This window comes from Carcharodon carcharias, chromosome 6, assembly GCF_017639515.1.
Source record: "Carcharodon carcharias isolate sCarCar2 chromosome 6, sCarCar2.pri, whole genome shotgun sequence".
Classification (NCBI taxonomy): domain Eukaryota; kingdom Metazoa; phylum Chordata; class Chondrichthyes; order Lamniformes; family Lamnidae; genus Carcharodon; species Carcharodon carcharias.
The window spans coordinates 123,247,418-123,264,236 of record NC_054472.1 but is presented as its reverse complement, the minus strand read 5'-3'; the positions used below and the strand labels follow the sequence as shown (position 1 = coordinate 123,264,236).

The following is a 16,819-nucleotide window of genomic DNA, read 5'->3' as shown; positions in this document are numbered from 1 at the left end:
TGCTAACTTCATCCTGGGACAACTCATATTAATTTCAATAGAAATGGATTTCCATTAGTTACTAATGTATAATCAGCAGGCCACACACATCTGCAGAGTCGAGCATCCTGATGGTGGAACGTGTTTAAAATATGGCTACATAGAATCAAATGGATTATAACTTCCCCAGTGTAACTTAATACTCAGCAGGTCAGGCAGCATCAATGGAGAAACAGAGTTAGTGGGTGGAATTTAATTAACCTCCACACCCCGGGGCCAGGAGTAAGCTGTCACCTTCCTGGCTCCCCCAGTTAAGTCTGTGATGGAAAGGGTCAAGGTGGCCTTCCCACCCCTAGGCCAAATGAAATCCCTAAGTGGCTAATTAAGCCTGCAACCCAATGGCAGGGCTTGGAGAGGCCATGCCATGTGGGCAGGCCACCATATCTTGGCAGGCCTGCCTATGGTCTGGGGAGCTGTTCCTCCTGTTTAGTCATCCTGTGCCAAATGGAGAGATCAACAGGTGCTGCCCTCTGCCCTTTAACCAAACACTCTCCACTCCTCGCCAGGGCCTGCCTGACTGACCCCTACGATGTCTGTCATTTCTCTGTGTTCTGAGGCGTGATGACTGTTCCTCCTCCCAGGGACTGCTGAAATACTGGCAGTAGCCATTGTTTCCATCGATGTGCTGGTTATGAAGAGCTGCTGGCTTTTCCATTTTTATTCCTGATTGCCAGTATCCAAAGTATTTTGCTATTGTTTTAATATTAATCAATATATCTGGTGAAGTAGCTGTGCTGTCTCCCTTTAACTTTTGATCTGACTACTTACTTACTACAGATCCATGACCTGAAGGAGAACATGGTATATCAGTTCCAAGTCCGTGCAGCGAACCTGGCAGGAGTTGGCCTTCCATCTCTGCCGAGTGACAAGTTTAAGTGTGAAGAATGGACCATTGCTGTTCCAGGCAGGTCTACTTCCTCTCTGAAATAATATACTTATAATGGTGATTACTATTAAAACAAGAGTAAGAGACACTTGTTTATTGGAAAAAAATTGTACTTGGGATCAGGGCACAAGAAGAGATTGGATGTCAGCCGGTGGGTTATTGTGGCGTCGGTAGGAACTGTCCTGCTGTTTCTGGTTCCACAAAATCTTTTTAAAAAAACCCAGAACTTACCTTTTTGGAGAGCTATTTCTCCAGTCTGGAGAAATAGAACTAGCATGTGCCATGCATGCTCTACCCTTTTCTCTTCATAAGTTACAATCAAGGTTTTATAGAAGGCATAGGGATCTGATTTTCATAACGAAATAGCCTCCATGTAAAGGCCTGTCTGAAAGTTGCTTCAGGTGGGCAAGGTCCTCACTAAATTTTCAACGGTTGGTTGCCTATTTTCAGTGAGCAGCCAGCAGTTGAACATCTTCTCCTTGGTCTCCTGTGCATAGTGCACAGGAAAAATAAAAACAAACTGCTGTTAGTACCTTGTGTTATAATAAATTGTTTGCATGTGGTGGGTGTGCAAAATTTAAATCAGGGTAATTACAAAGGAATGAGGCCAGAGTTGGCTGGAGTGGATTGGGAAAGGAGTTTAGCAGAAAAGATGGTTGATGAACAATGGCAGATGTTTAAGAAAATAGTTCTTGCCCCACAACAAGATATATCCCAGTGAGAAAGAAGGATTCTAGGAAGGGGATAAACCAACCATGGTTAACCAAGGAAGTTAAGGAGTGTATCAAATTGAAAGAAAAACATACAATGTGGCAAAGATTAGTGGTAAGCCAGAAGATTGGTAAGCCAAAAGATGACCAAAAAAAGAGGGAGAAAATAAACTTTGAGGGTAAACTAGCAAGAAATATAAAAACGGACAGTAAGAGCATCTTTAATAATATAAAAAGAAAGAGAGAGGCCAAAGTGAACATAGGTCCCTTAGAGAATGAGGCTGGGGAAATAATAATGGGGAACCAGGAAATGGCAGAGGAGTTGAATAAATACTTTGCTTCAGTCTTCATCGTAGAAGATACTAATAGCATTCCAAAAATACTAAATAATCAAGGTGAAAAAGGGGGCGAGGAAATAAATACAATAACTATCATTACAGAAAAAGCACTAGGGAAACTAATGGGGCTAAAGGCCGCTAAGTCCCCTGCACCTGATAGATTGCATCCTAGGATATTAAAGGAAGTAGTTACAGAGATAGTGGATGCACTGGTAGTAATCTTTCAAGAATCCTTAGATTCTGGAAAAGTCCCAGAGGATTGTAAAACTGCCAATGTAACACCATTATTCAAAAAGGGAGGGAGACAAAAATCAGGGAACTATAGGCCAGTTAGCTTAACATCCGTCATTGGGAAAATCTTAGAATCTATTATAAATGATAATAGCAGAGCATTCAAAAATGCATAATATAATCAAGCAGAGTCAGCTTCATGAAGGGGAAATCATGCCTGACTAACTTATTAGAATTCTTTGAGGAGGTAACAAGCAGGATAGATAAAGGGGAATCAGTAGATGTAATATATTTGTATTTCAATAAGGTACCACACATAAGACTACTTAATAAGATAAGAGCCCATGGCATTGGGGGTAGTATATTAGCATGGATAGAGGATTGGCTAATTAATAGAGGGACAGAGAGTTGGGATAAGGGGGACATTTTCAGGCTGGCAACCTGTAACTAGTGGAGTACCACAGAGATCAGTGCTGGGCCCACAATTATTTAATGACTTGGATGAGAGAAGTGAATGTACTATCACCAAGTTTGTGGGTGACACAAAAATAGGAGGGAAGGCAAATAGTGAGGATGACACAAAGAGTCTACAGAGGGTTATAGACAGGTTAAGCGAGAGGGCGAAAACTTGGCCGATGGAATACAATGTGGGAAAATGTGAGGTTACGCACTTTGGCAGGAAGAATAGAAGAGCTCAATATTATTTAAATGGAGAAAGAGTGCAGCAAGCTGTGGCACAGAGGGATTTGGGGGTTCTCATGCATGAACCCCAAAAAGCTAGCATACAAGTTCAACAGGTAATAGGGAAGGCAAATGGAATGTTGGCCTTTATTTCAAAGGGAATAGAGTACAAAAATAGGGAAGGCTTGCTAAAACTATACAAGGCACTAGTTAGATTACACCTAGATTTGTTTCCCTTATCTAAGGAAAGATGTACTGGCATTGGAGGCAGTCCAGAGAAGGTTCACTAGGTTGATCCTGGGTATGGAGGCATTTTCTTATGAGGACAGGTTGAGTAGGTTGGTCCTGTACTCATTGGAGTATAGAAGAACGAGAGGTGATCTTATCGAAACATATAAGACTCTTAGCGGGCTTGACAGGGTAGATGCTGAAAGGTTGTCTTCCCTTGTGTGAGAGCCTAGGACCGGAGGACATAATCTCAGAGTAAGGGGTTGCCCATTTAAGACAGAGATGAGGAGGAATTTCTTCTCTCAGAGGGTAGTTAACCTGTGGAATTCTTTACCACAGAGGGCTGTAAAGGATGGGTTGTTAAGCATATTCAAGGTTGAGATAGACAGATTTTTAATCAGTAAGGGAATCAAAAGTTATGGGGAAAAGGCAGGAAAGTGGAGTTGAGCATTATCAGATCAGCCATGATCTCATTGAATGGTGGAGCAGACTTGATGGGCTGAATGGCCTACTTCTGCTTCTATGCCTTATGGCTTCTTTATTATCAGCAATACTGCCAAGCAAATGACAGATGGAGCACACTGCTAACCATGTGATGAATACACTGTGGCAACGATTGATAACATAAGATATCAGTAATCCATGGATATGAATTCCTCTGGTCCCTATTTCTAGAAGAACACGTTTACACTTATACTAGAAATATCCAGCAGGATATAATGGGGACGTCCAAATAAATAGGGATTTCTTTTTCAGCTCTACTGTAATTTATTAAATTAGAAGATATAACATTTAGAGAGGACACTAAATTGGTAAAGCTTAAAACTGTTAAGTATGCTATCATTACCATTATGTCCTAGCAGTACTTTGTGTGAAGTAACACATTTTACAAACTAATGCAGGACCACCTCATGACGTTATGTACACGGAGGTCAGGAAGAATTCACTGGTACTCCTCTGGAAAGCTCCAGTCTATATGGGTCGTAGTGAGGTGACTGGGTACTATGCTGACATTCGGGAGGCAGATGAAGATGATGAAATGTGGAGAAGTGTCAATGAAAAGGAAACGTCAAAGAGATATATAAAGGTAAAAAAGCAGATTGGAATTCCTATTCTCTTAATTTGATGAACACATTTTTTGAGGTTGCATTTGTTTGATGAAATGTACAAATTGTATCATGTCAACATTCCAATTTTACAAAGTGAAATACACACCAATTACCAAAGGCAAACCATCTAGTCCTCTTCAGAAATTGATACTTAAGATATTTTGGCAAAATCTAATCTGTATGATATTTACTGTTAGTCTAAGAAAGCGCTAAATTGTCTCACAAACCATCAGTTTGGCAAGTAGGAAATGCATGTTCATTATGTGCAGGAAGTGCATCACCTGCCAAATTGATAAAGGCTAAAAGAATAGTGTACAGTGCCCATGCCTGAAACAACCGTTAGGGTCTTTGCATATACAAATAAGAGGCCCAACATCTGTTTGAGGGTCCCATTGCAAAGTCCTACTCTTGGATCTCTCCATTTAGATGTAGATTGTTTACTGCCAGAATCTGAGGTGAAGGATGGGGATGATGGTGGGTATTAAGTTGTATATGGAGAGTTGAGCCAGCAGCTTGATGTTCCCTTTCATATTCATTGGTGGCATGTTGATAAAAAGGGATTGACAAATTAATTTTTAAATCATTTCAAAGTCTCACTAATCCCTTACCTTTGCCAACAGATAGAAGGTCTGAAAGAAGGTGTGACTTATGTTTTCCGTGTGCGAGCTGTGAATATGGCAGGTGTTGGAAAACCATCTGATTTAACAGAGCCAATCACTGCAGAAACACCTCCAGGTTTGTTTTACCAGTTTGCAGGTACGCGTGAAAATAGATAATGATCTTATTCACTAGGGGTGGAATTTTGTGGAGGTCTTGGCTGTCAGTTGGAGAGCCGGTGATTTTCCTGTGTTGCCTCCTTTCGGGAAGGCCCCCTGCAATATGTGCCAAACAGGCACTTGACAGGCCAGCGATGGGCCTTGCTGGAATAGAGGACACTGAGGATGAAAGTCCCGCCTGCCAAGAGTTGCCAGTCAATCAGAGATCGACAGTTCTATTGAATGGCAGCGCCACCGGGGAGGCAATGGCTGCTGTCAGCATAACACACATCCGAAGCCTCGGATTGACACTGGATGCCAGGCCAAGATGAATAATGGCATGGTGGGGGTCATGGGGGAGGGGTGGGGATGGGAATTGGCAACTAGGGCAAGGCGATGGCTCTCAGTGGCCTCCCCCTTCCTGATGCCAAGTCCCTAGATCAGGCACTGAGTACTTTTGAATGAGGGACTCCCTTCTGGAGCCTGCAGGCAAACACGCCCAGATTTGCTTGTTGTGCTCCTCACATCACAAACTCTCCGCCTGGCTTTGTTTTTATAACTGTGGCGGTTGGATGAGACCCTAGGGCCTCAATTGGCAGAGGGGTCGGATGGCCATCCATGGGCCTTCCCATCATGGACTTAATCCGTGAGTTAAATAAGTAAGTGAGTTTTGATTTTAACTGTCATTCTACACTTGCTTCTGTAAAATAAAGCAGATTATTGATTTGGACCGGGCCACATATCATTCACGTGCTATTGGCCTGCCTGCTTAAAGAAGTTGAAAGCAAGTGGGGAAGGCACAATATTCAGTTCAGATCATTTAGTTCCCCCGGGTGCCATTATTGTATGATTTGATATTTAGCAATACACATTCCTCAACATATTATTCAGACTGACTGGCACCATAAACCTGAGAAAATACCTAACACAAATCCAACAATTATAACACCCTGTCTGTGTTGAGTTAACTTTTTCCCAGCTGTGACAGCAATTAGATATTGCAATTAACCCGAACGCCCCCGAGAGAGAAGAAATTTGAACAGGGTTCTCCACCTGATAGTGATCAGCTGAAATTATTCTGTGTGCAAGCCAGGCTCAGTTCAATGCACCAAGAGGTTATATAGCTTACTGACATTATCCAGTCTCCCACGTGAAGAATGTATACTTCAGTAAGGTATCAGGGGGTGCCTAGGACTTCTGGAATTGAGCCAAGCATAAATCAAATGTCTTAACGAGTCCCTAGCTGAAATTTCCCTGCTTGGTCCAAAGACACCAAGGCTAGTTATAGCATTCTTCATGGCACTCTCACTCAGATCATCTTCGTTTGCACAGACCAAGGGCAGGATTTTCCATTTTGGCATCATATGTAGGTCCCAACCTCACACCTTGCCCAAAGCTCAACTTAACATTGATTTTTGCTGGATAGACCAATTCTGACCAACGGTAGGCTCACTTTCCAATTAAAGATGGCGGGTGGGCTTTTGAAGCTGGAGGGTCAATATGAGGCACTGAAGGAGCTGCAGCCTGCCGTTAGAGGTAAATAAGTGAGAGGGCACCTCTATCTTTAGATGCCCTCTCAGCACTTTAAAAATATTTCAACTAAAAAATGGTCACAGCTGCCGGACTACTATTGTGGAGGAGATTCCCCCCTCAGGGCAGCCTGCAGCCACAACAGTGGAAAGAGATGGGGGCCTCAAAGGCATCCTGGACCATGTGAAGTTCTTGGGTAGACACAGTAAGATTCAGTAAGAAGCATTCAGAATCAACACTGCACATGCTGTTAAAACCTAGATTCCTTTATTCTCTTGCTAGACTCCCTCTACATGTGTGTATGGTAGCCTTACATGGACAAAATGCACAATGCAATTTTCAATACATCATAGAGTACTTAAAAAATGAGGGTGATCTTATTGAAACATTCCCAGTCTGCTACTGGGAGGCCACCTTCAAGCAGCTACTGCGTTCCTAACATTGGGATGGGGAGGGTGGGATGGGGTTGGGGGCGGTGAGTTTGGAGGTTGGGATTGGGGACGCTGTCAGTCTCTGATTAATGGCCTTCTTGAAATAGCTTGATAGTGGGATTGTGTTGGCAAACTGGCACACCAGCCAACAGCGCAAAATTACACCTGTCCACCTCGGTTCCTGCCCCCATCGGCCTTTGAAAATTCTGCCCCCAGACTTAAATCTTTTAACTTTCTGGTTTGTATAACTCAGGTTGGCATTACCAATCCAGCTAATGAGCAAGTTTTCCAGTATTTTCTGCTTTTATTGCAGATGTTCAAATTTTTTCCTACTCTTCTATTATACCTGACCTACAGGGTTATCTACTTTGGACAATGCCTGGAGCTCAGATTTTCATTTGTGAGCTGAGCCCCTCAGGCACTATCCATGGGATAAAAATATAAATGTGGTTTAAAGTACCATGCTGTGTTTATTGGAGAACTAAGCAACCTTTTTGTTAATCTCTTCAGGAAAAAAATCAAAGCGAAGCAATGAAATTCTAAGTTTTCTTATAACATAAAACCTTTATTATCTGCGACCTCCTACAAGATCATGGACATTAATGGATAAATTTGAACTCCCAAGTTTTGGTCTTATACGTGTGATATTACAATATTTCAATGATAAAGGTCAACTGTAAATATATATTCTGGAAATAAACTATTCTATAAATAAAGACGTATTAGAAATGCTCTGAAAAGAGGCAATATTTTGTACACAGCTTCTTCTCATGAATATCTAGATATATCATCCAGAATGTAGATGATTGTAATATGCATAGCAAATGTTTTGTTGCAAAAACCTGCTTGACCAACATGCTTAGGATCTCACTACCTCCTATGCACAATATTGCAATGCTTACCCTTAACTTCACTGGAAGAATTTTTACGACATGTAAAACCTTTCTCACATAAATCCAATGGTAACTCACACAAACAATGTGTTCAAAGCATCAGGACTCCAGGACATCAACAAAGAATTACAACTCAGGTTGTGTAGAGAGAGGTAACTATAACATTTGGCCCCACACAGCAGTTAGGAAGAAACTGTGGTAGCATAGAGGCTTGAGCTTCTGTTTTCAAAAAACCAGCTAACCCCCTGTATGCATACAAACATAAGAATATACGAATTAAGAACAGGAGTTGGCCAGTTGGTCACTCAAGCTTGCTCTGCCATTCAATAAGATCATGGCTGATCTGTTTAGGGCCTCAACTCCACTTTCCAGCTACCCCTGAAAACCTTTGACTCCCTTGATAGTCAAGAATCTATTTACCTCTGCCTTAAAGATATTCAGTGACCCTGTTTCCATCGATCTCCAGTGAAGAGAGCTCCAAAGACTCACAACCCTTTGAGAGAAGAAATGTTTCCTCATCTCTGTGTTAAACTGTGTCCCATATTTCTAGTCTCTCCCACAAGGGGAAACATCCTTTCAGTACCCACCCTGTCAAGTCCTCTCAGGATCTTACATGTTTCGATAAGATCACCCCTCATTCTTTTAAACTCACATGGATATGGGCCCAGCCTGTCCAACCTTTCTTCATAAGATAATCCCCCCATCCCAGGTATCAGGTGAGTGAACCTTCTCTGAACTGCATTTATATCCTTTCTTAAATGAGAAGTCCAAAACTGTACACAATACTCCAAATGTGATCTCTGTACAACTGTAGCAAAACCTCCCTACTTATATATTCCATTCCCCTTGCAATAAATGACAACATTCCATTTGCAATCCTAATCACTTGCTGTAACTACATGCTAACTTTTCCTGACTTATGTGCCAGGACACCCAGATCCTTCTGTACCTCAGAGCTCTGCAATCTCTCTCCCTTTAAATAATATGCCACTTTTCTCTTCTTCTGGACAAATTTATATTAGCTCCATCTGCCAATTTTTTGTCCACTCACTTAACCTATCAGTGTCCATTTGCTTACTCCTTATGTCCCCTTCACAACTTACTTTCCTACTTATCTTTGTGTCATCAGCAGGTTTAGTAACCATACATTCTGTCCCTTCATCCAAGTCATTGATATAAATTATAAATAGTCAAGGCCCTAGCATTGATCCCTGTCACATCTTGCCAACTTAAATGACCCATTTAAGTGTACTGTTTCCTGTTAGCAAACCAATCCTCTATCCATGCTAATATTTTAGCACCTAGACTATGAGCTCTTACTTTGTGTAATAATCTTTGAGGTTCCCCTTTATCGACATTGCTTGTTACTTCCGTTGGCAGGTAACACCAAATTGCATTTGTCACAGAGCAGAAAAGATCATATAACTTTTGAGGCCTGTCTGTTGAGCTCTGTGCCATGGGAAAAGGGGTTCTCCTGCACAGGTGTGATTGCAAGGAGTGAAATCACGTGAGATTCCCACCAAATATACAGCTCTGCAGGCCCAGCAGTATTTGAAGAAAAGGTTCCAGTTTGCAAGCACTGACGTGGTCAGATTGATCAGCCTTCAACTTGTAAGGAAAATTAGAATTCTGCAAGCAATCTTTTCTGTCTTTTCTCAGGTACTAAAGAGATTGCTGTCAATGTGGATGATGATGGAGTTATTTCTCTGAACTTCGAATGTGCTGACATGCTTGAAGGTTCAAAGTTCATTTGGTCTAAGAATTATGAAGAAATCATTGACTCATCAAGAGTTACTATGGAGACAAAAGGCGGAAAGTAATTACATTTTTCTGTTATTATATTGCAATGGGGCTTCTGCTGCCACTCTTGACTGCTCCTTTCAGGGAGATCCTGATCCATTTTTTGTTACCAAGTTTATTCATAGTGTTGGATACAGTTTGTGAAACAAAAAGCAGTTTATTTAAGCAGAGAAAAGAATGCTATAAACCATGGAAAAGATGTTCTATGCTTTGTTGGAAATAATCTTGAAAATATGTGAAATGAACCTTTTTTAAATAGACTCCAACCTGCATCAGTGTATTTGACACTCTTGTTTGCCAATGGGCAGAATTTAATGTGCCCCTTCCCCCCCCCCGCCCAGTTGAGTTTGTGCCAGCACCCTCCTGCCCCCCACCAATCGAGTCCGGGGCTTTTGGGCAGCCTTCCCATTCAAAGGCCGATTGAGGCTCTTAAGTGGCCACTTAACGGTCTCATCTTGCTGCCACTGGTATCCAGCCAACAGCGGGTGGGGGACTCATCATGTATTGGGTTTTCCAGTGGCCTACATGGGAGTCCCTCACATGGGCACTCCATGGGAACTTTGTGCCTAATCAGGAGACCTGGAAGTGGGAGGGTAGGTGCAGTAAACCGCCTTCCTGTCCTTGCTTCTGAACCCTCCAACCCCTGCCCTTGCTTCTGAATCCCCTAAATGCCGGCCCTAGCTTCTGACTCCCTACCACGGCTTGCTGGCAACAAGCCCGCCCCATCCCGTCCACACTCATCTCTTTCAAGGGATCCAATGGTGATTCCTGGTGAAGGCCTGGTGTAATACCAGCAGTGGCCACTGCTCTTGGTACTAAAGATCTGCTCTGTTTGGCCAGAGCTCTTGGGGATGGGAGTTCCACCCTACTTGGGGCTTAATCAGATGGGAGGCCTGACACTGCCCAATTGGAATGTAATTGCGTCGGGTCGACAAGAGAAAAACGACGCCCGGTCTCCCATTGGTAGGCGAGACCCGTCACCCACATTAAATCCCAGCCTATGTATTTATGATATCAAGTGCTGAATACTTCAACAAGCTTTGTTGCACTGTGTTGCACCATATCAAACTTTAATTATTATACCAACAACATGGAAAAGTCATATGTTGAACAGAGATGGGGAAAACAAAGGAAAATAAATGCAACTAATACAAAATTTTACACAGAATATGCTGCTCAACAACATGTATACAATGTGTTCAAATACCTTGAATTACTTCTTTCTCAAACAGGACAAAAGTCATTTTCAATGACCCAGGGAAGGATGATTTGGGTATATACTCTTGTGTTGTCACTGGAACTGATGGAGTTTCTTCCAGCTATGCCATAGATGAAGCAGGTATATTTAATTGTATTTACAAATCCAATTTGCAGAGATGCTAATAGATTATTTTTAAAAATGTTGATTGAAATCATACCTAGAGCTAAAGTCTCCACTGCATTTTTGACATATTGCTCATTGCAGTGGAGAACATTAAAAACTAAGGTGGGAGTAGCAACTGGCGCTGTATGCAGAAGTTGGATTTCTCATGTCAGTTTTAAATGGTCAGAAGGACACAAGTTCAGACCAGGCATGGTCCTTTTTTAAATAAGTAGTTTGGACCCAATTACATAATCGAGGCCTGACTGCACTTTTAAGCAGTGGTCTGAGCAGCAAAGGTACTGTGCCTTTCCTGCCAGGTGAAGGAAGTGGGAACATGAGTCAGGGTCAGAAGACTTTTTTTAATACTTTTTTAAAAAAACTTTAATTGTGGGACCAGGGGAAGCAGGACTGTGCCCTTACCTCCGGAAGGAAAGTTCAAGCCTCCCGTGTTCCCCAGCTCCTCCACTCCCGATTGTGAGACTTCCTAGTACCTGCTCTTTTAGGTTTACCTGGATGCTGAGTACCTCCTGCTACTTGATATACCACTCCTGCCCACCGACCAGCCACTGCATTCCCTCAGATTCAGATGGGTGACTGTCTCCATCGTGGGGGGAAAGAGGGTGCTTTCAGATGAGTCTCCCAAGTTTATGAAGCAAAGGAATTAGCCCCAGTCCTGTCGTCAAATCTCTCCTGTGCCTCCTTTTGGTAAATTACTGTTAATGAATAAGTTGTGTTTTATTCGTAAAATGTAGGAAATAATGTTAAATTTAGAGGCCAGATTCTTTGGGTCGGCGTCTGGGGGGGGGGGGGCCTCGCTTGCCGACACATAAAATGATGCACGGTGAAGCTGGGCGTGCTTCCCGACATCACTGCGCGTCATTCAGATCTTCAGTTCGGCAAGCATGCACCGGAGTTGGCTGCGCTCCCGCCAAATTATCAAAGGTCTGTTAAGGCCACTTAAAAACTAACTAAAAGGATTAACAGAGCTGCTCGTCCAACCTTAAGGTTGGCGGGTAGGCGAAGAGCCCAGTCGGTCTTCACATTTATCACGAATCCTCATCCATGGGCGGGATGAGGCTTCATGAAGGTTTTTAAAGTTTAATCAATATTTTTGATATGTCCCAAGTCATGTGACAATGTCACATGAGGGGACATGTCTTAACATTTTTTTTCTTTATTTAAATTTTTCTAAATCAAACTAATCTCCCTGAGGTAGCTCTGTGCCTCAGGGAGATTTCCGCACTCTTCCACCCGCATGTGCGCAAAAGAGTGCAGGCCCTGACTCAGCCTACTCCCCCTGCCTGCACAGGGAGCGCTCAGCGCTTCTGGGTGCACATCACACTGGCAGGCCTTAATTGGCCTGTCCACATAAAATAGTGGAGTTCCCACTCGTGCCCGCTTCCGTCCATCCCCACTAATGGGGAGAAAATGCTCCCCAGGATCTTTTGAGCAGCATTAACTGCTATAGCCTCTATCTAAATCTGTGGACTATGCACTCCTGGTAAAGGTCTGGTAAAGTAAATATAGTAGCAGCTCATTGCAACCAGATCATTTGATATTTTAAATGATTTAAAAGATTAGCGCAGCCCTCTTTCAGATTTGGACTGTACAGTGAAATGTAATATGCATCATTTTATAAAGGGTGATAACAATGTAACTGGGGATAGATTAATTCCTTAGACTGCACCTTCCAAACCCACAACTGCTACTATCTAAAAGGACAAGGGCAGCAGACACATGGGGACACCACCACCTGGCAATTTCCCTCCAAGCCAGTCAACATCCTGACTTGGAAAAATATCGTCATTGCTTCACAGTCGCTGGGTCAAAATCCTGGAGCTCTCTCCCTAGCAGTACTGTGGGTGTACCTACACAATATGGACTGCCAGCGGTTCAAGAAGGCAGCTCACCATCACCTTCTCAAGGGCAATTAGGGATTGGCAATAAATGCTGGCCCAGCCAGCAATGCCCATATCCCATGAATGAATAAACAAAATTATTGTGTTGAGGTAACATAATTTAAAAGATATTTAAAAAGTGTGCTTGCAAAATAAATCAACATGATAGCAGGATGAGCACTAAACCATGAAGGAATTTAAGCATGAAAATGTTAAATATGTGATATCAGGACACCTAGAGCCAATTTAGGTCAGTGAGCACAATGTACAAGATTTCATGAGAGACAAAATATAAACAGCAGAGCGGATAGGAAGCCAACCAGAAGAGTATTGAAATAGTTGAATCTGGACGGCCATAGACATGGATGAGGGTATTGGCAGCATATGATTGAGATGGGGCCATGACAGCTAATGTCTGGAAGAGGTTATGAGGCTCACCTTGGAGTCAAATAAGAGCCTGATAGTGTGAAAATTCTGGTTCAACCTGAGATGGTGACTATAGAGAGGGATGGAATTGATGACATGCAGAGATTATGGCAGGGTTTGAAGATGACGACTTTGGCCTTCCTAAATGCAAGTTGTTGTTATTGTGTAACTGAATCGATTCCAGTAGGTTGCAACTTGATTTCATAGTTTGATATTTAATTTAACAATTTGAGAGGAAAATCATCAAATGGCTTTTCAAAACTTGTTAAAGTTGTTTGAATTGTTTTTTTCCTCTCTTTGCAGAGCTACTGCGTCTGCTTGAACTTAGTCATGAACATAAATTCCCAGGTAAGCATTTGAAACCTAGTTATCCCCTAGAGTTATGCTTGTTGCAATCCTCTGGTTTAATGTTGTAAATCTATTTAAGGTAACATAAAATTTGACAGAGTGACAAATGATCATATTACATGTGTTGACAGTTGTACCTCTGAAGACAGAACTAGCAGTCGAACTACTGGAGAAGGGACAAGTGCGGTTCTGGTTGGAGGCTGAACGTCTCTCTCCAAATGGACAATGTAAATTTGTATTTAATGACAAGGAGATAAAAAATGATGAGGTGGGTTTCTTACTAATTCTTGGAGCTCAGAAATTAGTAACCAAGGACGTGCATTTATTTGTAGACTCTTTATCACTGGTGACCAGAGCTAAGAATAGCAATGCTGTAAATGAATTTTAAAGGAATACGTTAACAATTCCAGCTGAAGTAGCAAACAAAGGAAATTGTCAACAACACATTTACAATGCTGAGACATATAGGGTAGAGAAATTCTTGCCTGTAGGTTTCAAATGTGACCCAGGAACGAAGTTACCTAGTTAGCATAACTATTTTGAATTTTCAAATCATAATAAGAGTATTTACTCCAGAAATACCTTCTTGGAGTAAATATCCTCTGCCAGACCCCTTCCCTCACATTAATTACACAGCCACGCATGAGTGAAGACAGAAAACAAGTATTTTGGATTTTTTCATTCTTTCCTCCACCTGTGGTTTGGTTGGTAGGAGCTGCTCACAAGGCAACAGGATTCTGATTAAAGGTCATCAACTGTAATTTTAACTCTGTTTTTCTCTTCACAGATGTTGCCTGACCTGCTGAGTATTTCCAGCATTTTGGGTTTTTACAACAGCGTATTGCTTGATCTCAGAAGACCTATTTCCATTTGGATGTCTAACTTAGAAATAGTATAGAGTGTGGTATTCTAATCACAATACAACAAGCTGATCATCAACCCCCAATCTTGCTCATAGTAACTGGACTGAATGTAAAATAACTTTTCCTTGATGCAGCTGCAGGGACGAATTTTTGTTTCAAATGAAGGAGTGATCATGCTGAAGTTAAACTATTACTGGCATTCAGGCAGTCAAAGAGACTGAAGTTCTAATTGGCTGGCAGAGGTGTAGATTTCATAGGCTTCGTAGCCAAGCTGGGTAAAATATAGACTTAATTATCAATCATGATACTAAAGAATCTAAATCTATTTATTGGGAATGCAGGAGAAGAATTTAATTGGACTTTTTTTTTCTTTTTGCTCTCATCCTCTCGAAGGCAAGAAGGGAGTTTTGCTACATTGAAACTTCTTAGCTGCTAGGAGTCCTCTGGTACCTCATGTAAATAGCTATTCAGCCATGTGTGAGCTGGGTGGGGCAGGCTATTTGACAGTGGATATAACTACTCATCTTCATCCTCTCCTCATCTAACATCTACATCTTCAACTTTGTGCACCTAACTATGGAACTTGGGCCTTCACCTTTGTTTCTCAACAATAGAAAAATACACACAACATTCAGCAGTGAAACTGGATAATTCTCAGCAGTGGGAACCCTGTCAGATTCCTCCCACCTTCCTGATTTGACATATTTAAATGAATTGTGCTGTCCCTGCCCAATGTTGACCTGATGGAGCTCAGTGAAAGCCTGTGATCAAATCTGGTACTCCCTGGTCTGTGCAGTTCAGTACTATTACATAATGCATTTATTCAGTGAGCCATAAGAGAGCTTATTGGCTAAGTGATGAAAGTCAATATGACTCCACATTTTTTTTTCCATTTTAGCCAATCTACAGGACATGTGAGAGTTTAGTGTCGATGAGGATCTTATTCTCAGATGATTCAGTGAAAGCACGAGTTTACCTTATTGGTGATCTAATTATGGCCATTTACCTTATGGCCTCTGGAACTTTCCTCGAGGAATTTCCAAATCGACAGAGTTTCAGTCTCAACCCAGTTTCGCGTCTATTTAGGATTTTCACCGATCTTGCGGGGAAGTTGCGGCAACTGTTTGATAGGATCCTGAGGGACTTCCCAGAATTCATCTTTCAGCTGTAAGGTCAGAGCTATGGACTTCAGCATGGTGATTGTGATTGGCTGACAGGAAAAGTACATGCAGTGGACAAGTCCAAAATATCAGTTATTACCTCCCCACCACTTCTCCCAGTAGCCAAGTAAATACAAGTCAAATTTCTTTCCAGCAATAGTTGCAAGCTATGGAATGATTGCCATCCCTGGTATTCAAACCAGAAGACTCTGTTACAAGTCCACTTATTTTTAGAAAGTTACATTGCAGAATTGATACTTTAAGTATTATAGAAGCAGGAAGAAAGCCAGTAACTGATTCCAATGTTAATTAATACTGTGCCATTTTGAAAGTGATTTAATATTTTTAATTGTTGCTTATCGCATAAGGTAATCAGGCTGGGATTTGGTGGAATCCATTTTGGTTGGGACCGAAGGTTCAAACTCAGGCTAATTTTCCGAGGTCAGCCTATTCTGAATATGTTAGGCAAGTGAAGAATGCCTGTGGTGAATATTTGGCATTTACTATGGGATAACATAGTAAGTAAGCAACTACAAAGCTGGCTTTTAAATAAAAAACACCTTAGACTGTGCAATTGATCATGCTGCACAGGCCCGGTTGGACCTTTAATTTTTTTAATTTCCTTCTGCTCCATAGAAACACTGGATGGCAGGAATGTACAAGTGTTCCTAACATTACACTCTCTGTTGTTAAAGTGCAAATAAAGGGAAATATGCTGGATGATATATCTCAGTCAGCTGATTGTCATAGAGAGATACTAGCCTAAGGGTGGAGATTTGTGCAGCAAAATTGGACTCCATAGTACCAGTAGGCCTGACGCTGCAGGAGCCTGTCCACTCCTGACCACTTGCAGTACAACCCATGCTGATCACCATGTTGCGAAGGATGATAGCAGGAGCATCTCGTGCATGTGCCGGAAATATGCAGAGGAGGCAGATCAATGTGTAAATGCCCGCCTTGCCATTTTGGACCTCGCCACTCCTGTTAATGTTTCTCTTAGCCACGCAAAGGTGAACTCTTCCTACCAACACACCAGTGAGTGCTACTTAGAGATATCACCATTCATTGCTCAGGTGAAGTGATTTTGACTATCTATTTGCTGCTGCAGAATTAGTGGAAATATTGTGTTG

General features: G+C 42.0%; 1 protein-coding gene across 3 annotated transcripts in view; it reads left to right on the top strand.

Annotated features, from left to right (window-relative positions):
* Positions 1–16,819, top strand: part of myom1b (myomesin 1b) — a 220,854-nt gene that overhangs the window by 121,250 nt on the left and 82,785 nt on the right. For all 3 annotated transcript variants that reach the window (XM_041190639.1, XM_041190638.1, XM_041190640.1), the window contains 7 exons: positions 817–943; positions 4,016–4,200; positions 4,843–4,957; positions 9,491–9,647; positions 10,864–10,970; positions 13,622–13,666; positions 13,798–13,934. In XM_041190639.1, coding sequence (XP_041046573.1) covers positions 817–943; positions 4,016–4,200; positions 4,843–4,957; positions 9,491–9,647; positions 10,864–10,970; positions 13,622–13,666; positions 13,798–13,934 — 873 coding nt within the window. The remainder of the gene's footprint in view (positions 1–816; positions 944–4,015; positions 4,201–4,842; positions 4,958–9,490; positions 9,648–10,863; positions 10,971–13,621; positions 13,667–13,797; positions 13,935–16,819) is intronic.